This window comes from Eurosta solidaginis, chromosome 2, assembly GCF_040869045.1.
Source record: "Eurosta solidaginis isolate ZX-2024a chromosome 2, ASM4086904v1, whole genome shotgun sequence".
Taxonomy (NCBI): domain Eukaryota; kingdom Metazoa; phylum Arthropoda; class Insecta; order Diptera; family Tephritidae; genus Eurosta; species Eurosta solidaginis.
In genome coordinates, this window is record NC_090320.1 from 286,461,436 (window position 1) to 286,485,019 (window position 23,584).

The 23,584-nt window shown below is 35.4% G+C and overlaps 2 protein-coding genes across 13 annotated transcripts in view; one reads left to right on the forward strand and one right to left on the reverse strand.

The window, feature by feature from the left end:
* Window positions 1-23,584, reverse strand: part of eys (eyes shut) — a 457,691-nt gene that overhangs the window by 98,704 nt on the left and 335,403 nt on the right. For all 4 annotated transcript variants that reach the window (XM_067768337.1, XM_067768335.1, XM_067768336.1 and 1 more), the window contains exon 6: window positions 15,842-16,194. In XM_067768337.1, coding sequence (XP_067624438.1) covers window positions 15,842-16,194 — 353 coding nt within the window. The remainder of the gene's footprint in view (window positions 1-15,841; window positions 16,195-23,584) is intronic.
* The window catches only part of LOC137241108 (uncharacterized), a 471,192-nt gene that overhangs the window by 94,578 nt on the left and 353,030 nt on the right, over window positions 1-23,584 (forward strand). The gene's annotated exons all lie outside the window — the stretch shown is intronic.

Genomic DNA, 23,584 nt, shown 5'->3' on the forward strand with positions numbered 1-23,584 from the left:
TGATACCGTGGATCGAAAATCTTTCACTGTATACGTTTTTATCTTAGGTGGTGCGTTTTCATGGCAGTCTAAAAAACAAACCACGGTCGCACTGAGCAGTACTGAAACCGTGTATATGGCATTGTCTGCAGCTGCAAATGAAGCAGTTTACATAAGAAAAATTATTACAGAAATAGGTTTGGTTTTGACGGTAAGACGATAGTTGTCAATGGAGTTAATGTCAGTGCTCAACATCTTGTCCAAAATCCTGTGTATCATGCACGCAGCAAACATATTGGCATTCGGTATCATTTTATTCGGGAAATATATATGAAGAAAGAAATCGAGTTCAACTGCACTTCAACGAACGAAATGATAGCTGATATTTTAACGAAGAACTTGTCAAAAATTAAACATAATAAGTTTGTTGCAATGTTGGGACTTTCTTAATTTAATATGCTTATTAATTAATTATTTTTCAATGTACTTAGTTTTTAAATACATACGCTGGATATTTTGTTGAGGAGGAATGTTGAGAATCAACAAAACAACCTTTGTGTTTTTGGTATACTTGTTACAATATTCCATGATTCAATTACTAGAGGTTTGTTCTTCAATGATGACAGATCTTTGACACTCCCAACTTGAAAAATCTGGACGGGTTGCTTTTACGAAGTAAGGAAAACGGGGAATAATTCAATCCCCTTCAGTGAAATTGTAGTAGACAAGTATCTTTGGTAGATAATAGTAGTGATAATAAATTTGTAAATGCCAAAATTTTTTGGGAAAATAATTCATTTCCTACGAAATATTTCGTGAATTGATAAAGTTATGTTGGTTTCATCATTCTTTCAGAAATTGTTTGAACAATGCCGTACGTTAGAATTTTATTCAATAATGCACTATCTCAAAATTTGTTTCCAAAACTCCCTACATGAGCATAAGTTCAATGCATTTTGTTATAAGAGGGAGTTAATGAAAAGCATTCTGAGGTGAAGCGTTCTTCAATTTAACTCTAATATAGGGCGGTTTTGTGACAAATCCTGAATTGTGAAATTTTTGAAAAATATTTTGGGATAGCATGATTTTGAACAGGCAGCCCACATGGGGTGATACGCTACTCAGCAGCCGCAATGAACTGACAAAAACAAAAGTAAAAGAAAATGGCTAATTGTCGTAGAACTTTATATTCCTACCTTGACTTTGACAGAAGAGTTAAGCTTTTGTGCGGTCCTGCCGCTACACAGGGAGTATTCACCTTTTTATTCTGAAATTTCGGAAAGCTCTTTTCCGTTAAGTATTCATGGAAGCTTTCCGGACAAACCGTTAATTTAGAATATTCGGAATATGTTCATTTGATACTACCTCACGAGGTCCGAATATACATAATATTCCAAATATAAACAGATTCTCTTAAATGGAGACGGATGTTCCGAACATACGGAATTAATAGATCAGAAGGTCGACTTTTAATACGCGCCCAAAAATATCGAGAGAAGTGTCAAAGACGCGTATTGACCTCGATAACAATAATTCGAGGGCGGAAATAAATATTCTAGCTCGTTCAAAAGATATTTTCGAAAAACCGAAAATTACCCCGGGTTTCGTTGGCGGCCTTCAGCCGAGCTTATAAAAAATTACCCTGGCCGGTCCACCAATGAGGTCGGATGAAAATTAAATGCGTGCAATTTCCCTTTGTACACAAAATCTTTTTCAGTGCACAAAAACATTACAACAAACACATGAAAACGCGTATTAGCAGTCCTGTTCTAGACTTTTACCTGAATAAGTTAACATGCCCAATGAGTACATTTCGTTATGGCATCTCCATTATTTACTAATGACATTTTTACGTGAATCGATTTAATATTCGAGGTTTTGACGTTGAACGATGAATTTTGAATTGGCTTAGGTTTCGTATGTTCACAGGTTTACGAAAGTGCACGATACCTTGGTGTCCGTACTTTTCATAAAACCTATGTTCAGCCACACTAATAGATCATGGCATAGTTAATAAATTCATCATAAAATTAAAATAAATGTTCTAAGGAATTATGCAGTTAAGAACTTATCGGGTATTTGTAAACTGATTGCTTCCTATTTCTACTACTAATATTTTTCGACAATTCGCAAAGAAACAACACAGTTAACGGTTGTCAATTCGATTTGGGAGCAAAATGGCTGCAATTGTCAAAAAATGTGGCTGTCGAGCAAACCTCTTGTGATTGAATCATGACAATATTCATTGAAATATATGTTCATTCATTCTAGATATTTTAATCGACACGTTTCGTATTTCCAATAGTTTATTTTGCTTGTTGGGTATTGATAGAAAGACATTTTTTTTCACTCAACCCATATAACCTTGAGAGAATTTTCGGTTAGAAGTGCCTAATTAAAATTTCAATGGCCTTAATGATGAATAAAAATAAAATAAATAAATTTTAAGCACTTCCTTTATATAAATGGACAAAAAATCAGCGAAAAATGTCTCCTTATATAAAGACATATTCTTGGTAAACTTTGATTTTTAAATTTTGACATAGAAATTGCAAAAATATTTATAAGAAGTAAAAATATAAAGGCGGAGCGCAATTGATTGACTAATAATATCTCCTTACCTATCAACTTTCCAATCCAAGTAATGTGTGCTCAACTTTTATATTTTTACTTCTCATAAATATTTTTGCAATTTCTATGTTAAAATTTAAAAATCAAAGTTTAGCAAGAATATGTCTTTTTTATAAAAAGTAATTTTTCGTTGATTTTTGTGCATTTATATAAAGGAAGTGCTTAAAATTTTGTTATATTATTTTTATTTTATTAGAAGTTCAACCCATACATACTAGCATCCGCTTTGCCGACAAAAAGTTTTGTTCCATTTTCTGAGTTGGGGTGAGTATATGGATTATCCGATCCCCAAAGCACTCTTTTCATAGAAGATATCTCAAATTCAGATTCTTTAAAAATATTTCAAAAATTTTCCCTGCAGGGAAAAATATGAATTGCTAAAAAATATAACAGTTGTATGTTTTAAGAAATTCCGGAAAGTAGCTAAGCTAGCTAGAAAGTTTCTAATTGACTGCGAAAAGGTAATTATTAACAGGTTGTAAAGTCATACAGTGTTGTCATAGCAACCACTGTATTTGCAAAATTGAAAAAAAATCAAATCGAAATAATAATCTGTCATGCAAACTATAAAATTTTAAAAATGTTCTATTCACGACGTACTTCATATAATTGCGTGGACTCTAAAAGATTATAGAAGCTTTGGAAAACATATACAAATAAATATAACGCCCGTTTACCCCGATCTGATGATGGATCCAGGATAAAAGCAGTCTAGGCTTGACTGTTGGCTGAAGAAAGCAGGTGCTATGTGGCGGAGGGACTTGGAACTCTTTTCCCGAACCAAGTATTGTATATGCCCCCAGTGTTGAAGAAAGTATCGAAACCCCTTTAACAGTTTGTTATTCGATAACGTCAGCGATATGTCATCGACTTTTTGCTCTGTCTTAGCGTAATTTTATTTTTGAACGAATTTATGTAGTTTGCTAAATTACTCGTAGCAGTGAAAATGTTTATTTATTCACGTATTTCAATTAACGTTTCGAAACAAATAAAACAAGTTTAAAAATTAAACAAATAAGGTGCAGTACTGACCCAAGGGCTGGGCCCAAGGTAATATACCTTTCATGAATCAAGTGCAATGGGTAAATCATGAAATTCATTGTCAGTCTTGTGGTTCTTCGATTTAAAATATTCTAAGAGTAATTTTCTACTTGTACTTTACTCTCTATTGCAGAGTTATTCCAAACAACCCATATGTGCGTGTGACTGAACTCCTCCTAAACGATCAGACCGATTTTGATGAAATTTTGTGTATGTGTTTAGAGGATTTGAGGATGCTTTAGATTCAGAATTTGGCCCTGAAAGTGAACCAGGGTCCGACCTATTCCCTTCCCCAAAATTTAACTTATGGCGCCATTAGCTTGAAATTCGGTACAGGGGTTCCTCTTTGAACAAGATAATATTTGAGAAACTTTTTCTTCTGTAAACTCTTCAGTTTGAGAGCTGTATGCTAGATTGGTTCGATATTGCGCGGACCGATAACTATAAAATAAAAGAGAATACAAACTGATAGAGGAAAAGTCGGACATAACCAAATCGCCTCAGATCGCCTCTGCGTTTATTCAACAATACTTCCTGTTTGATATATGTATATATATTTCCTTGTATACATTACATTTCATGTTCGAGAAAGGTATAAAAAAAGCGGTATATATAAATTTTTATTAATGTCGTACACGTTTGATGGTCATCGCCGCTTGTTTACCGACAAGTGTGCAAGAACATATACTGAAAGAAATGATGCTAGTAAAATCAACAAATCGGTTCCGTTGTTCTTGACTTAACGGAGATTCGGTGAAATTGATCGAATTATGGTTAATTCGACCGAGTTCTTTTTCAAGCGAACAAATTAGTTTAGTCATTTCAACAGAAGAGAAATGGTCGCTCTTAAGTTAACAAAATTCTGTAAAATTGACAGATTCCTAATGAATTTTTTTGTTAACACAACTGATCTCACTGGTCATTTCAAGAGCGATCAACAGTCAATACATGAGCAAATTTCAAAGAGATTTTTACGCTCACTGCGCTCTCTACTTTGTACTTATGTATACTGTGTAATATATGTATGCACATATTTACGTATTTATATGGCGGCCGCCGTGGTGTGATGGTAGCGTGCTCCGCCTACCACACCGAAGACCCTGGGTTCACACCCCGGGCAAAGCAACATAAAAATTTTAGAAATAAGGTTTTTCAATTAGAGGAAAATTTTCCTAAGCGGGGTCACCCCTCGGCACTGTTCGGCAAGCATTCCGGGTGTATTTCTGCCATGAAAAGATCTCAGTGAAAAGTCATCTCCCTTGCAAATGCCGCGACATACATAGGTACTTTCGTACAAAGCTATCGCAACAACTTTTTTTGTTCATTTGACTACTAAAACGGTCAGTTACGAATCAACGATTTGTGCGCAGTTGATTCAACATCTTGTTGCGATGGATAAAAATTGACCGAAATTTCGGTTGAATTGACCCGTATTTCGGTTGATTTTACCAGTCTTTTTCTTTCAGTGTAAATTAAGAAATAAAAAAATGTAAATAAGAATTTAATTAACTAAAAATATTTATATGTAGTACATACATACTCACGTATTTTAGTTTCTAGTTAGCGAGCTGTTAGATGAAAATACGACAAACCCCATGTTCACAAAATAAATAAGAACAATATTTTATTTAGCAGGGGAATTCTAGTTTAGTGTTGTTTATTGCATAAGTGTGTTTACCATATTATTGCTTACATAATTATATGTTTAATTATAATAGGTTTATGAGGCCCATATACATATGTAATTGGAAATTTCTACGAAAATGTTATTTTCAAAAGTTTTATAAAAATTATAAAAAAATGTCCACGCAAATAAAATACAAATTTAATTTGGAACAAGAAATCAAAATTTCAGTTTTCTTGCGTTCATTCTTTAGGCAATCTCTCAAAGTGCACTATTTCAAAAGTGACGCCAGCGCCAAAACGACAAATTTGTACCGTCTTTTAGTTATTCTATGTGAAGCTGTCCAATTTTGAATTGTATATTGAAATGTAGATTTTAGGTTTTTGGCATTCATTATTGATTTTCTTTATTCGGTTCATATAAGATATTTTCAGAATGTTATCTGATCCATGTTCTATGATTTTTCCAAAGGAATTTTAAACGTGATAGTCTTCTTTGGCAAGCGACGATATAGAAGTTAATTTCATCAGTCTAGTATAATGACCTCCTTCGAAACTGAATATGCACAAGGCACTTTTTCCAATACAGTCGAAAACGAAGTCCGAATTCGGCAATTCCGATTTATCGGAAACGATGCTCTGTTACATCCCTAGTTAACATATATATATTTTTTTTATACGCTAGGTTACTCATACCACATGGTGACCTATTTTCTAATTAAAGTAAACGGCTAGGGGTTGATTTATGTTCTGTAAAACGATGAAATTAATTGGCTTTTGGGATGAGAGCTGGGAGCCGAAAAAAATGCAAATAATTTTTTTCTCAAGAAATAATTTTTAATATATTTTCAATGAAAAATTCCGCTATTGGGCCGTCTTCAGAGGCATTTTTGTTCACTTAATCACATGCCAATCTTTATTTGTCAGATTAGCAGAGTCAGTAGCCAACAAAAAGATACGAGTATATAAAAGATAGTACATGTATCTTGAAATTGTCGTGCCCCTTTGACAGCCAAACTATAATTCTGAGATATAAATAATTGTACCTGTATGGATAGGTCTTTTCAAAAAAGTTAAATATAGCGCTTAGATGTCAATTCAAAAATCCTCAGCACAGATTTAAAGCACGTATTTAATCAATGAGACCTGCAGGCTCCATGTAAACGAGCTCAAATTTGATAAAGCGAGCAAATCTATGAAGAGTGTGTGCATAGTTATTTTGTTGGTAATATAGTTCACAAAAAACAAACGAAAATTTTCAGTATTTTTTCGATTTACTGGCTGCAAACAACAAAAAAAAAAACAAAATAAGATAAAATGAAATAAAGTAAAATAAAATAAAATAAAATGAAAGAAATAAAAATAAAATAAAATAAAAATATATAAAATAAAATAAAATAAAAAAAAAAAATAAAATAAAATACCAAAAATATAAAATTAATAAAAAAAAATTATATAAAGTAAAAAAAATAATGAAAATAAAATAAATTAAAATAAAATAAAATAATATAAAGTAAAACAAAATAATGAAAATAAAATAAATTAAAATAAAATAAAATAAAATAAAAAAAAATGAAGGGTGTTGATCAGACAAATAAAATCGTTGAGCGCGTGAAATTTCTAAAAATATGAGGCGTAGCATAATCTGATTAAGGTTCAGTTGGTCTTATATATGACTATCAATACTGTTACGAATATTAGCAAAACTAAGGTGTGCTGCTATCTCTAAGCCGATGCTAAACAGTGATATCATGCACATCCATAGATCAATCATTATGTATCTACATAAACAAAACAATAATTGCGTCTACACATATGTATCATGTACGTATACGAGCAGCGGAGAATCTTTGTGCTGCTGAAAGTATGCAATGAGGGAAGCTATAAAATCGTGCAATTGTAGTTACAGCTGAGATTGTCAAAAAATGTGGCTGTCGAGCAAACCTCTTGTGATTGAATCATGACAATATTCATTGAAATATATGTTCATTCATTCTAGATATTTTAATCGACACGTTTCGTATTTCCAATAGTTTATTTTGCTTGTTGGGTATTGATAGAAAGACATTTTTTTTCACTCAACCCATATAACCTTGAGAGAATTTTCGGTTAGAAGTGCCTAATTAAAATTTCAATGGCCTTAATGATGAATAAAAATAAAATAAATAAATTTTAAGCACTTCCTTTATATAAATGGACAAAAAATCAGCGAAAAATGTCTCCTTATATAAAGACATATTCTTGCTAAACTTTGATTTTTAAATTTTGACACAGAAATTGTAAAAATATTTATGAGAAGTAAAAATATAAAAGTGGAGCGCAATTGATTGACTAATAATATCCACTTTCCTACCAACTTTCCTCCACCTTTATATTTTTATCTCTCATAAATATTTTTGCAATTTCTATGTCAAAATTTAAAAATCAAAGTTTAGCAAGAATATGTCTTTATATAAGGAGATATTTTTCGCTGATTTTTGTCCATTTATATAAAGGAAGTGCTTAGAATTTTTTTAATTTAATTTTTATTTTATTTTCTATAATTTTAGACAAATTTGTAAAATTTTTTCTGAATTTTTTGCACATGCAGTTTTGTAGTCCAATCAATTTAAGTGTAACAAAGCAAAAGTAGGTTCTCTCAAATTTTGTAGTGATTTAAATTTTCTTCAATGCGAAGGGCGTATAGCTCGTTGTTTTTAGATAACATACGATAACAAACGGCATACGATAAATCCTACAATTATGGCTGAAATCAAAATTTAAGCTCTTGACTCTAATATCTGATGCTTAGACCGCCAAAGCTTAAGCGTCCATTAAGTAAGTAAGACCGCCAAGCTAAAAAAGAATTTAAAAAAAATTTTGTTACAAAAGAAAATTTGTGTCTATAAAGAAAGCACCTCTTTAACATAGTTTACCTGAGAGCTTAAGAAAAATTGTGTGACCGACACAAAGAATGTTGTGTGCGGTAAAATGAAAAGTTTTTAAAATATACGAAAACATTCATATGTCTCTCAAAAGTAGAGCTTACGATTTCTTCTCGAACATAAGCGAGATTTTCGAGACCCGAGAATTCGAGAACTCAACTTCTCACTAGATTCTCGTGTCTCGAAGTCCTCGTAAATCTCGCAAGCTTCTCGATATTCTTATTTAATCGCTGTATGGACAGTATTTATACACTTGTTTTTTTTTTTTTTACTTGTGACTTTTTTGTTGATTATATTGCTTCAATGACATTTAACTTAAAATATATTTATTATACATATAATTTTGTTCGCAACATTTTATTTTTCAACGAGACATCAAGAACACGGCTTCTCGCGAGATTCTCGAATCTCGCATTACTCGTAGGGCTCGCGAGATTCTCTAATCTCGAATTACTCGTAAGGCTCGTGAGATTCTCGAATCTCGAATTAATCGTGATACACGCGATCTTCTCGACTTTGAATTCAGTCGCTGCACTGGCAATATTCTACACATTTCGGGGTTTTTTACTTGTAAGTTTTGCGGATATTTTGGCTTGTGCTCCAGAAGAAATCGTAAGCTCTATATAAAACAGCAATGAATCGCTTAAGTTGAATTTCGAGAAACTCGCCAGCCTTACGAGTAATTCGAGATTCGAGAATCTCACGAGCCTTACGAGTAATTCGAGAATCTCGCAAGCCTTACGAGTAATTCGAGATTCGAAAATCTCGCGAGAAAGCGAGACTCGCGAGAAATCTCTTCTCGAACATGTTCGAGAAATCATAATCTCTCCTCTTAAGCATAAAACACTAAACTAAAAAAATCCTGAGATCATGGAAAATGGGATTGGTTTTGCACCATAATTTAACTTGATCATGGGCGTAATCAAAATGGCAGCAGAGGGAAGGTGAATTGGAGAAATTTTTTGCTCTAAATTAATTGATTTTCGTATTGTTGGGACTGGTAGCCTCCTGAAGGTATTATCACCTTAAAGCTGTTGCTTATCTTCAGTGTCAGTGTTACCCTGCAGAGAATCGCAGTAGTTCCGAACTATCGCAGCACTATCTCACTAGGAGATAGCACTAGTTGTAATTACTTACCCTCGCAGTGCTTTCAACTGACATTTTCAATATTTTGATGTGTTAGGAAATGGAAATTGGCAGACCTTTTGCACGCATTCTTAACTATTTCAATGGTGGGTTGTTTTGAAATAGGCGCTGCTCTGAGTAATTTATTTAAATTCATATAGCTCAGACTCAGAAGTGTCGGTACAAGTGTGGATAACAACTGTACCACTTTGCAAACCAATTCATACTAGCTCGGGGGTAGTCAGTAAACCTGTAGTTCGAAACTAGTGCTTTGCGTGACTGTCTACCATTTCAGCTGCCGAATAGTTACACCTATGTAAATAAATGCATACAAAAGAATCAAAATCTTAACTAGCAGCAAACGCACTAAGCTAGGCATCAGCTAACAATCACAAAACTACAACAATAATAAATACCTTGCTAGTAAAGGTGAAATCTTAGTCAAAAACGATTGCGAAGACATTTATTAACGCGCTATAATTATCGTAATTGCATGAGCTAAGTGCATTTGTAGGAAATATATGTAGAGAGGGTGGATTCTACGAGTGCCGATATGTATGTATGTCTCTGCAAAAGTGGATTGCTATAAGCGCCAAGGCATAGTTTTCAAAAGGGATTTAGTTGAATGATTGGCGCTACGAACGCTCACTATGTACTATGTTGCAAGTACTTTGTGTCTTAGATACAAATCGCCGCCGAAGGACGTCATTTTGGCGTGAAAGCTCATTAAGACTAAATACGATAATTTCATGAATATAGATATGCCCTTTCGCTACTTACTTACGACTAGTACTTGTTTGGTTGCTATGAGCAACTATTAACAAACATACATACATATACACTTATATACCATATACCCGTTAAATTGTTATGGTCAAAAGGGCAGACTTTGTTGTTTAGTGTTAGCCTTCAAGCGTTGTTTGTATGTATATAGTGGGTACATAAATAGTTTTGTTGCTTTGCTCTTTATGTACGCAGTTTTATTTAAGCTTTTACTTGTGTTTTGTTATTTGCTTTATGACTTTATTTTGGTTAAATGAGGACATTTCGTATGATTTCGGTTTTTGCCCATTCATTTCCTTATCTACTTATTTCACTATTTTCGATCTTTGTAAAATAGTCTCTGGGGTGCAATAAATGTTGTTCGTTTTTGTTATTTCTTTTTTGTTGGTTTGGCTTGAGGACCGCAAATTAAGCATAAAAAGTTGGCATGCCATAAAAATAAACTCGCTTACATATGTACGTATGTGAGTGCGATTAAATAGATTCTCACAGCTTAGGGCCGTTTGCCTTAAAAATGTCTTTTACCATTACGTAATATCGATGAATAAGTAGCTTTAAGCAATAAAATCGTCAAGTATGCCTTGAGCCCCAAAAATGTATAAATAATGTTGTCAGAAAATGCTTGAAGTGCATTATTTTGTACGTAGTTTGTGATTTTGATGACATATTTATTTCTTGGTAATGATATCAAGGGTTAATCGATATGCTCTTCTTGTTATAAAAATTACAACAGAATTTGTTTTTACTTCTTTCTACCCTGTCTACTATTTTCCAAAGGGGAAAAGCAACTATACTTCTTAAAATATTTGTAAATTTATTGAATGTTTCATTAAAATGTTTTGTTGTGCAATGAAGGGTTAAAATTTTGTAAAGAACTTGACTGAAGATTTTACTGGGTATCATCTTAGACAAAATTTTAATTCATTTCCAATTAATTATAACGTTATTTTCATACAACTTTTGAAAGTCTCAAAAGAAATATTTTTGTAAAGCGAGTAAAAGCGTTAAAGTTTTTTAATGATTATTTTCCAAATATATGACTAGGTTTTCTTTAAGACAAAATCTAGTTTACTTCTCAATAAAGGTAAACTAAAGATTTATAAAATTTTTTAAAGTCCTAGTAAAATTCATTTGATAAATAAATAAAGGGTTAAAGGGTTTTCTGAATATGTATTATAAAGCCTTTTTCTGGGCATTTTGTAAGATGAAATCTGATTGTTTTGTTTTCAATAATTTTCATAAAAATATTTCGTGAGTCGCAATGAAATTTATTTGTTGGTAGAGTAAAGGGTGGGTGCTTATTTAAATTTCATAAATTTTTCGAAAGCCCCAATATAGGCATTGAAGGGTTAAGGTTTTCTGAAGAATTGTTATTGATTAACGTTTAGTTAAATACTTTATCGTATAAAGCAAAATCTGAGTTCGTTAGTATTTTACTTAAACGTGATTTTCATCAATTATTTGAAAGTATCGAAAATTTTCTAAACAAATTTTTACCGCTCAGGTTGACTGTTAGACCAAATCGGTGCTTATTTAATTTCCACACATTTTTCGAAAGTGTCAATAAAATTATTTGGCTTGGCTATGTATAATTAATGTTATCTAAAGAACTATTTGATTAAAGTTTTACTAAATACTAGGGTGATCGACCCGGTTAATTCGAACCGGTTTTAAGCAGGTTTTTTTTTTTAATTTTTTGGACGGTTTTATTTTTATCCTAAAATTTCGAATATCGAATAACCCGGCTTTTTTCTTCGGTTAACCGGATTTTCAGAAGGTCTGTAAAGTCCTTCGAAAGTTTATCGAAATACAGTGACATGTTCCTCAGACGAGAAATCAGAATGTGAGTTTGAAGGTGAAAAGTGATCAACTAGTTTTTGGAGATTTATAAATGTGTCAATCACACTCTTTTGTATTTAAACCTTAAACCCTGCAGTGAAGATAATATTGAAATGCTAACAGATCTCAATAATCTTCCAAAGCCTTTGGAAGTTGCCATTTTAGAATTGTCCAAAACATCCGTAACATTAGTAGAAGCAGAAGGGATATTTAAATTTTTGTATACCAACATTTAAAAATCGCAAGTCACGTTGTCTGTAGATTTAGTAAAACGCTTACAAAAGCAATTAATGGAACGCCGAGTTAAAGTTCTCCAAACATTGATTTTGTACTTAAACACTGGCCAATTTTTCGTTCATGACTCTTTTTTAGATTACGCTTCCCAAAGTTAAACAAAAAAAAAATATAGGTGAAATGGGTGCGACCCTCGTCGCAGTTTTGATGCCATGTAACTCGTCTAAAAACCTACGGAATGTTACGGTCAATGTATTACAACCAGCCAGAGTTGTTGATAAAATTAAGAATATTCGGGATTGCTATCACAGATAACCCTCTGAGGTCTTCTAGAAACGGGGTTCCAAGGAACCTTAGCCGGGCTCTAGCTAGAGCCGGGCATTTACACATAAAGTGTTCTACTGTCTCCCTGGCATTTGGATTTTTGCAGCTTCTGCAATAGTCGTTATACGGAATGCCCATCTTTTCCGCATGCGTAGCTACTGCCCAAGGACCGGTGCAGACTGCTATCAGTTTGCGTGTGTTAGCCCTGGATTTGTTCAGAAGACTTCTCGTCCTCTTTCCATCATAGTTTGGCCAAATGGATTTTGATATCGCACAGGTGGTGATGTTATTCCACTTTGTTTGTGCTTTCTTCAAGTAGAGGCTTTGGATATTCCCCTTGGCTACTGCTAAGGGTATACTTACTTCGACACTGGTTATTTCCTCGTTCATCTCCGATGAGCCCCTGCGTGTTAGCTTGTCGGCCTTCTCGTTACCCTCTATCCCCCTATGACCCAGGACCCAGATAACGCGTAGTTCAAGATCGGTGGATAACTGGGATATGAGTCGCTTACAAGCCCACACTAATTTTGAGTTAATATGTGGCTAGGAAAGCGCTTTTATCGCTGCTTGGCTATCCGACAAGATGCAAACTTTACCAGCCACATTCAAGCCCTCCAGTGATTTGCAGGCTTGCCAAATCGCGAGGATTTCTATTTGAAACACGCTGCATTGCGATGGGAGTCTGAATGATGCAGACAAATCTAGGGACTCAGAGAAGACTCCGGCCCCCACTCCCGATTCCATCTTGGAGCCGTCAGTGTAGATTTGGATGTCATCGACCCTTATGCCCGGGTTTCTCTTCCACTCGTTCCTGCTTGGAATGGCGGTATTACAACCGTACTCAAACTTCAGTTTGCGAGGGTAGTAATCTGCCTCGGTACTACATGTACCATCCGGAAGTTTCTTTAGCATACTACCATATCCTTGCTGAGTATCCTTCCAACACCCAGACTCTCTGCGTCTCAGTGCGGTTTGTTACGATGTACAAGGTATATGCAAGTCGCTCGGAAGCAGGTACAAAATGGGGTATAAAGCAGCTGTGGGGCAAGTGCGTCCGGCCCCTATGGCACCAACGCACGCAGTGCGCTAGACATTTTGCAGGCTGGTGAGATTGTAGCCCTTACTTAGAGCTTTCCACAAGACTATGGAACCATAGGTAAGCACCGGTCGCACCACCGCCTCGTACGTCCAAAGTACCATGCGTCCCCATTTCTTACCAAACATTGATTTGCAGGCATAGAAGGCGATGCAGGCCTTCCGTATCCGCTCTTCGATGCATACTTTCCAATTCAACTTGTAGTCAATTGTTAGTCCCACTCGATACTCGATAACAGGGTTAGTTGCTGGCCGTTTAAGAATGTTTAAAAAAAAATATATATAAATTGTTTGGGAAGAATCAAATTGATACACCTCATTCCAGCACAGAGCTAAGTGTTTCGGATTCAGAAAATTATTTAAAGAGTGAGTTGGATAAGACCACTCGCGATATTCAAAACTCAAATCATTTAGCGAAAAAGTGCGGCAAAGGAATTTTGGACGATTTTGTGCATTTGGCTAAGTGTCAGAAACGGACAGAAAATCTTAGAAAATTGTATGACGCATTACTGACAATAAGTCCTACTAGAACATTGAGTGAAAGAGCATTTTTTGTCTCAAGTTTCATAAAGACTAAAGAAAAGAATGGAGTGAGTAAGAAACTTTCAAGCTGTATTTTATTTTTAAAAGATTACTTTTTGGTAATTTTTATAGCCTTATACGTTTATGTTGTGTTAATTTTATGAGCTTAAAGGCCGTAGGTAAAATAAAACACAATACTTAAAATTGCATTGGGTTTTAATTTGTTGATATTTCGGCTTCAATCTGAAGCCATCTTCAGGAAAATGTGATAATGCTTGTTCACATATGATCAATTTAAAAGATTTCTATAATCACAATAAGTAAAGTCTTCACATATGTTGACTTTTTGTTTCCATAAATGAATATTATACTTTTTTATATACTTTTTTTATAACTGTATTAAATACATATTGAATTTGTTTTGTTTTTAATAAACGATTTATCTATTGGTATGTTAACCTTTTATTTTTAGCTGAACGGAAATTTTATTATTTTGGGGCAAGTACTAAACACCGGTTTATCCGGGTTTCCCCGGGTTTGAGAACATAAAATCGGTTTTTTTTCTAATTAACATTTTTCGAATAATCGGAAAACCGGGTTTTGAAAAAAGTCGGTTAATCGAACACCCTACTAAATACCTTAAAAGACAAAATCTGACTTCGTAGGAATTTTATAAAAAGTAAATTTTATAAATTTTTTGAAGGTCTCAATGAAATTTATATTTTGGTCATGCAAAGAATTAAAGTTAAAAGTGTATTTAGTTTCACTAATGAAGGGTTAAAATTTTCTAAAAACCTATTGAATTAATATTTTACTAGATACATCTGAGTTTAATCTTACCAAAAGGTCATCCTTATAATTTCAAATTTATTGTATTAGATGGGCATTGAAGGATTAACGTTTTTTCAGTTTTTAATTGCCGAAGATTTAGATCGGCATCTTCTTAGACGAAATATGAGTGCCATCGCTATTTGGTAAATAGTTATTTTCATAACACTTTTCAAAGAGTCCATAAAAGCGGTTTGATGGGTAGTTTCAGGGTTTCTTTATATAAATTTATCTGTTATATTGCACGTGAATTTTTTAATTTTCTTTTTACTAAAAAGGAAGTTTCATAAAAAGTTGATCAAGTAAAAATACATTTTTTTTTCGTTGTTTTAGTAAAGGGTTAAAATTTTCTCAATATTTGTTGAGCGCTAATATCACATTTTCATACTTTTTTGAAAGTCCCAGTAAAATTTTTTTGATCTGCGCTGAAGGGCTTAAGTTTTCTTAAGATTTTTTGAGGTGGGGTTTGTCGAAGAGTAGAAGTACATCAAAGCGCAATGAATAAAAAAATAAAGTACTTATGAAATTAGTTTAATTTCTTCCCAAAGGTCGTTGGTGAATACAGGTCCTGACGGAGGTTCTAATGGTACTGCTCCCTTCGTTCCTACTTGCTGTGCTTCCGCAAAGTAGCGCGCGAAATTTATTTCAGCCACGGAAGCATGTGTAGAAGAAGGGATGTTTTTCATCATAAAAACATAGGAAAGGGGCTTACAGGAAACTGCCCAAAAAAAAAAGCTCAAGTGTAATTACTGTGTAGTACTTATTAAGCTTCTCAACTAAACTATTTTTACATTCAACATTTCAATTCATTGAAACTATCCAATTTGAAAAATTATCTTAAAAATATGCAAATATCTTCTCATACAATACATATACATTCTTTGTCTACTTACTCTGCACGTATTGTAATCTCATTGCCCGTATTCACCGGTGTTTCCAGCTCACTCAACAGCATCGTTTGTAAACCACAAGAGAATTGGAATTGTAAAAGACCTTTTTGCAGGAACAATGCCATATAGTGACCACCTTTAGTGCCCTGAGCTGCGGCCAGCATTATCAGACCATTTGTGGCACGTGTGCGCACTTTCAATTGTACATGCATTGGCAGGACCGAATCCAATGACTCATGATGTGGTATGTCCTTATGGATGCGATGCGATACATATGAGTCGCCAGAGAAGGCGGCATTCTTGATGATGATGGGTAACTCGCACAAAGCACCTTGGCGGTCAAAGCGGCAAACACACTGGAAGTAGAAGAGAAAAATGTAAAGTTTGCAAATGAACAAAATGCAAATTTTTGGCTTAATACTACGACATTTTTTGTTGTTAAGTTATGAGGGTGCTTAAGTCAACACTATTTAACTGAAAACTTATTTCTAAAAAGAGCTTTACGTAGATGTTTCGGCTTTATTGTAATAGTATGAACTTTGTTGTACTACCGGAGTAACTTTTGTTTCTGACATCGGACTCACAGCAATATACATACATACATAAGAATTTGTTCCGAAACTGCACTTCCCTGACTAAAATCCCTTAAATAGATGTACGCGAACTCATGTAATAGTGTTTAAGAGGGAAACGCTGGAGGAGTTAGAGGAATGCGAAGGAACAATCAAAGTGTAAAAGAACTCGAGAATTGGGAGGGGGGGTGTCTGCTTCAGCAGCTGCTAGCAACTATATTCTCATTAGGAACTATAATTAAATAAATAAAAGGCGCGATAACCTGTGAAGAGATTTTAGACCGAGCCTGTCTTCCAATTTGCGACGTTATCCTTTTACCTTTCCTTACAACTCGGCGGAACGGCACCTACTTGTTCTAGCCGTCTCTGGGTAATTACAGATGAGTTTTCGCTGAGAGTTTTTCATGGCAGAAATACATTCGGAGTGCTTATCAAACATTGCCGGTGGGCGACCCCGTTTAGAAAAAATGTCTTCTTATTGAAAAAACTTGTTTTTAAAATTTTGATGTTGCTTTGCCCGAGGGAGAACCTAGGATCTTCGGTGTGGTAGGCGGAGCACGCTACCATCACACCACGGCGGCACTAATTTTTGACATTTAAAATTAACTCGGAGTTAAAAAGATACTTGGAGCCTGGAAAGTAGGCTTAACATATTACGCGGGTTCAGTTAGGCCAGGCAGAGGGACTGCCCAGATATGGCGTTAATTTGAGCACAGCTATATCTTGCAAAATCTGTCACAACAATCTGCCCTAGAAGATAGGTTACTATTCCATCCTTTTTCCTATTATAAGCAAACATGATTTTTCCAATGCCAACATTCCATAGTAAGCTTGAAGCCGATGTAATGAAGTCTTATCATAGCTCGGGACGAGAAAATTTGCTTACGAAATACCTCGTTCCTACACTAAGCGTGACATTAGTGCCAGAGTTGGCCATGTTTTGGTTGTTGCTGCTGTTGTTGTATGCGCTTCGGCCTACTGAACAGGTGCGACCGTTTGAAAGGGGAATTTGCTGTAAGAGGCGATAATTGCACAGTTAAATTGCACTTGTGTTTGATGTCGTTTGGGTCCTTATATGAAGGACATACCCCGCTCACGATGTGCGGTCATACATATACGAAAGATTGGTGACTCGCTCTGGTGAGACAGGGAGCTTCAACATGTAGAAGCTAAACAAAAGAGTGGAACCTTCGCACCCCGTTTTAAATTATTCTTAGTATCCTTATAGTAACCATTCTTAAACGGCCAGCAACTAACCCTGTCATCGAGTACCAAGTATCTGGGACTAAAAATTGACAGCAAGTTGAATTGGAAAGTATGCATCGAAGAGCGGGTACGGAAGGCCTGCATCGCCTTCTATGCCTGCAAATCAATCTTTGGTAAGAAATGGGGACTCAAGCCAAGCATGGTACTTTGGATGTACGAGGCGGTGGTGCGACCGGTGCTTACCTATGGTTCCATAGTCTGGTGGGAAGCTCTAAGTAAGAGCTACAATCTCACCAGCCTGCAAAAAGTCCAGCGCACTGCGTGCGTTGGTGCCATAGGGGCCGGACGCACTTGCCCCACAGCTGCTTTAGACCCCATTTTGCACCTGCTTCCGATCGACTTGCATATACTTTGTACATCGTCACAAACCGCACTGAGACTCAGAGAGTCTGGGTGTTGGAAGGATACTCAGCAAGGGCATAGTAGTATCCTAAAGAAACTTCCGGATGGTAAATGTAGTACCGAGACAGATTACTACCCTCGCAAACTGAAGCTTGAGTACGGTTGTAATACCGCCATTCCAAGCAGGAATGAGTGGAAGAGAAACCCGGGCATAAAGGTCGACGACATCCAAATCTACACTGACGGCTCCAATATGGAATCGGGAGTGGAGACCGGAGTCTTCTCTGAGTCCCTAGATTTGTTTGCATCATTCAGACTCCCATCGCACTGCAGCGTCTTTCAAGCAGAAATCCTCGCGATTTGGCAAGCCTGCAAATCACTGGAGGGCTTGAATGTAGCTGGTATAGTTTGCATCCTGTCGTATAGCCAAGCAGCGATAAAACCGCTTTCCTCGCCACACATTAACTCAAAATTAGAGTAGGCTTGTAAGCGAATCATATCCCAGTTATCCACCAACCTAGAACTACGCGTTATCTGGGTCCCTGGTCATAGTGGGATAGAGGGTAACGAGAAGGCCGACGAGCTACCACGCATGGGCTCACCGGAGATGAACGAGGAAATAACCAGTATCGAAGTAAGCATACCCTTAGCAGTAGCCAAAGCTTCTACTTGAAGAAAGCACAAACAAAGTGAAATAACATCACCACCTGTGCGATATCAAAATCCATTTGGCCAAACTACGATGGAAAGAGGACGAGAAGTCTGCTGAACAAATCCAGGGCTAACACACGCAAACTGATAGCAGTCTGCACCGGTCCTTGGGCAGTAGCTACGCATGCGGAAAAGATGGGCATTCCGTATAACGACTATTGCAGAAGCTGCAAAAATCCAAATGCCAGGGAGACAGTAGAACACTTTATGTGTAAATGCCCGGCTCTAGCTAGAGCCCGGCTAAGGTTCCTTGGAACCCCGTTTCTAGAAGACCTCGGAGGGTTATCTGTTATAGCAATCCCGAATATTCTTAATTTTATCAACAACTCTGGCTGGTTGTAATACATTGACCGTAACATTCCGTAGGTTTTTAGACGAGTTACATGACATCAAAACGGCTTTAAATAGGTACTTGGGCGACCAGGGTCGAAGCCATTTCACCTACCTACCATCCTTATAGTATATCTATACATTCTTGTGTGTCACTGAGCTCCTCGTTAACGGCTTGGATCCGGATACTTTTTACAAAATGTGTAGTTTTCGGGTCAGGGTACTTTTAAAGGCCAAGTACTTTTTATAATCGAGGTACTGTTTAGAAACTGGTAATTTTTTGGATGTGCTTTGTATGAGTGTGTTTTGAGTGTACTTTGTGGAGCTGGGTACTTTTTTACAGCGGGTACCTTTTTAGAACTCGGTAATTTTCGGTTTGCGATACTTTTTTAGTATTGGGAACATTTGAAAAACCTGTATTTTTTCGGATGCAGGACCTTTTTTAGAACCGGGTATTTTTTCAGAACGGGATACTTTTTTAAAGGGGTGTCCATTTTTTATAACCAGGTACTTTTCTGAGCGCTGTACTTTTTCTTTAAAACCTAGTACCTTTTTGGAGGCGTGAACTATTTTAAAAACCGTCTACTTTTTCATATACGGGTTACTTTTTTTAGAACCAGTTACTATTTTAAAACCGGGTATTTTTTTGAACTGGGTACATTTATTTTCGAACCGGGTACTTTTTAGGAGCAGGGTACTTGTTTAGAACTGGGTATTTATTTAAATCGGTACGGTTAAGCCACTCGGTATGGGATATACTATTAGTAATAAGCCGCTAGCTATTATTCAAAAGGAGAGTCACATACATACAAGCATACAAATGAAGCTTTTATAAGCCCGACTTAAAGTTTAGAGTTTTCGAATAAGAGACGTGCGTACAGGACAACGTCTGAAAAGTATATACGCATTCCTAAATTGCACCGATACCTGCCTACCATTCAGGTCCATGTACTCAGATTGGCGGGAAGAGATCAAACTTTCATGTCTCCCAGCTGTGTGCCATAATTGACTATGATAAAGCTTTAGACAGGACAAGCGCCATGGGCTCTGTATGAAAGTGAGGTTTATTTAATCCGTAATTTCTCTGAGTGTTACCGTGGCCCGTTTTTAGTGCTATGCGCTTTTCGGATACCATGCTAATGGCTGGCTACCAGAAGATTAACGGTATAATTCACTAATGGCGCCGGTAGACACATCGGCGTTGTGACTCTCCTCACTTAGCTGGTTTCCCGGGACTTAATGTCGGAGCCACACTTGCCAGTTTTCATATTTCGTGAATGACAATAGAGGCCAGTGTCAAATTAAAAATATTTTCTGGATAGCTTAGTACGACGTAGCCGAGGTTTGTTATCATTAATTATATTCTGTCAGAGGCTATTGCTTTCTACGGTTTGAACTCTGCAGTGGCTTATTTCATCAAATGTGACGTGATTTTACTACACTAGAATCCAGCGCTCTCCAGTACCGGTAGATACTAGGTCGGTCGTAGCGCTAATGATTAGATTTTACCACATTAAGCCTTGTGTTATGCCCGCAATTCCGAAGCAAACTCTTAGTATCGAACAACTCTTTTTCTGAAAATAGCTCCTAAAATGTACTGTGGCCATGAAGTAAACTTTAAAAAATACAAAACGAACAACTTTTCACTTTCCACTTGATAGTTCCGTGCACAAGCTTAAGACATAAGTGTATGCAAATTTATACTTACTAAAGCCAAGATGGAACCTGTTCAAACAAAATTCGAAATTCCAGCACTCCACAGTATTACTCCCACCAGCGTTTGAAATACAACATAAAATTTTTAGCCGCTCGAGTAATAAAATAAACTAAACTATAAAATTTTTTTTGGTATTTCTTTTGACTATAGACCTTGTATATTAGTACAGTTAACGTGCGCTTTAATAGCGGTTCTTTTATGCGTGGATATATAATCTCAAAAGGAATGAATATGTGAAACAAGTATGTGTACAAGCTTATTTGTTTTCAAACATATTTGTCTGTGGTTTTGGCTACAACTTTCTAATACCATTGCTCGCCTTTATTATTTTGCTACGAATAATTTATGTGCATATGTTTGCGTGTGTGTGCCAAATTAATACAAATACTAACAGATTCCTTAATGACATAATAATACGAACGTTGGATAAAGCAAGGGAAATAAAAACATCCTCACGTTGCAACACACATGCATTCATCTCCATATAAAGCGCTGCCTTTGTATTGTTTGTGTAAGGTTTTATTACTTTTTGAATAGCGCTAGCATTGTATTAGTTAATGTGTGTAATATTGTGTACATTGAGTTTCGAGGAAAATCACGCTAACTAAAACTTTATAATACCTTAGTGTGGGTGCAACAGTGCGTATACGTAACTTTTATTAAGGATGCTAGTGATGTTGCAAAGCTTTGATTTTTATTTCAAATTCAAAACAACGGAATCTTAGATTGATTTAGAACTCTGATTCTGATTTCGGTGCCATTTGTTTGAAATCTTACTTTAGCGGAAGTCGAGCAAAAAAGCTATGGCTTACGAACAATTTTGATTTTTTGGCACTAGCAGCCCAGCTATCTAATTCTTTTTTTTAAGAGTACTTGTACATGGGGGTATTACAACTTTAATCGCAAAGCAGTGAAATTCTATGGTATTAAGAATCGAGATTGATATAGACATCCAACTTTAAGTATTGAGAAAGTTTCCGATTGAGCCATGTAAGTCATTCGGTCTGCCTATGCGTCCGCCCTCCGTTTACATGATAACTTGAGCAAAAATTGAGATTTCTTTTACCAAGTTTTATAAACATATATATGAACACAGAAAAGATTTGTATTGAAATAAAGTAAAATAGAAATATAACCAGCTCACTTTTGGAAAATAACAAAACAAAATGGAAAATATTGTATAGGTTGGGCCTGTTTATTTTTCTAGGTATTAGTCTACAAATTTAATCTAATCTAATCAGACTAAAGAAAATTACGAACTCACTGCACAGAAAAATACAAAGTGAACGAAATTTGTACTATAAACAAGTAAGGACGGGACTGTCTTCGGCTGTGCCGAAGACTTCATACCTTTCATGAATGGTGCTGAACAATAATCTTATCCCGTTCGTAATCTCCAAATTATCGGATGTATAATATAAGAAATATATAGTGAACAGATGTACATACCTAAACGATTTTTAAGATAAATATAAAATAAAAAATGGCAAAAAACCCCCTTATCTGAACGATCGGTTGTAATGGATATATATTATATATAGCTCCGATCGAAATGATTTTTACAGGAAATCTTCTATGATATATTAAAATATATATCACCAACTTTCACGTTTTTATATTGGAAATTAAGGGAGAAATGGCCAAAAATCTTTCCATCTGTATGATCGGTTGTATGGGATATATACTATATATAGCTCCGATCAAAGTAATTTTTTCAGAAAATCGTCTGCGATATATTAAAATATGTATCACCGAGTTTCAAGTTTATACTTTCTAAATTAAGGGAGAAATGGCCAAAAATCTTTCTATCTGAACGATCGGTTGTATGGGATATATACTATATATAGCTCCGATCAAAGTGATTTTTTTAAGGGTATCTTCTATGATATATTATAATATATATCACCGAGTTTCACGTTTATACTATCTAAATTGCGACAGGAATGACCAAAATCGTCTTATCTGAACGATCGGTTGTATGGGAGATATATGTTATAGTGGTCCGATCCTACCGGGTCCGACAAATGTCTAATATAATACAAAAATACATCCTTGTGCCAAGTTTCATTGATATATCTCAAAATTTGAGGGACTAGTTTGCGTTCAAACATGCAGACGGACGGACGGACATACGGACATGGCTATATCAACTCAGTTCGTCGCCCTGATCAATTCGGTATACTTAATAGTGAGTTTATCTTCTATATTTCTCAACGTTACATACATCGGACCAAAGCTAATATACCATTTCGTGTTCATGAAAGGTATGAATATATACATATATATTATATTAAATCAGTTGTCGGGATGGACGGTGATGCTGAGCAACGAGAATTGATTATTAGTGTTGTCGACATGAACGTGATTCCTGGAGGTTGACAAAAACGTGATTTCAAGCCACGAAGCGAAATCATTGCTAGTTGAGGGTAGTAAATAGATATTTTTTTTACGATGAGTAAGTCGCATATGTTAATATTTTTGCATTGCTTATTGAAATCAGCACACAGACAACGAAGAGATTCGCGTATTTAGAAGTTCGATCTGCATGCGCTTATATAAAGTGGTTGTTTATTTAGAATATATTGTTTTTGAAAATGGGAGATATTGAACTACACTCAAGTCCGCTTTTTCGATATCAAAAATTTCGAAAACTTCGAAGAATGGAGAATATGTGATGGTTCAGGTCTATCGAATCGCAGTGTAGATTAGTATTGAAAATTGACGAAATAATATTATAGCTCATAAAATAGTTAAGTTACAAATAAACCATTGAAATATGACTAATAGCTTGAGATATTATAATGTAAA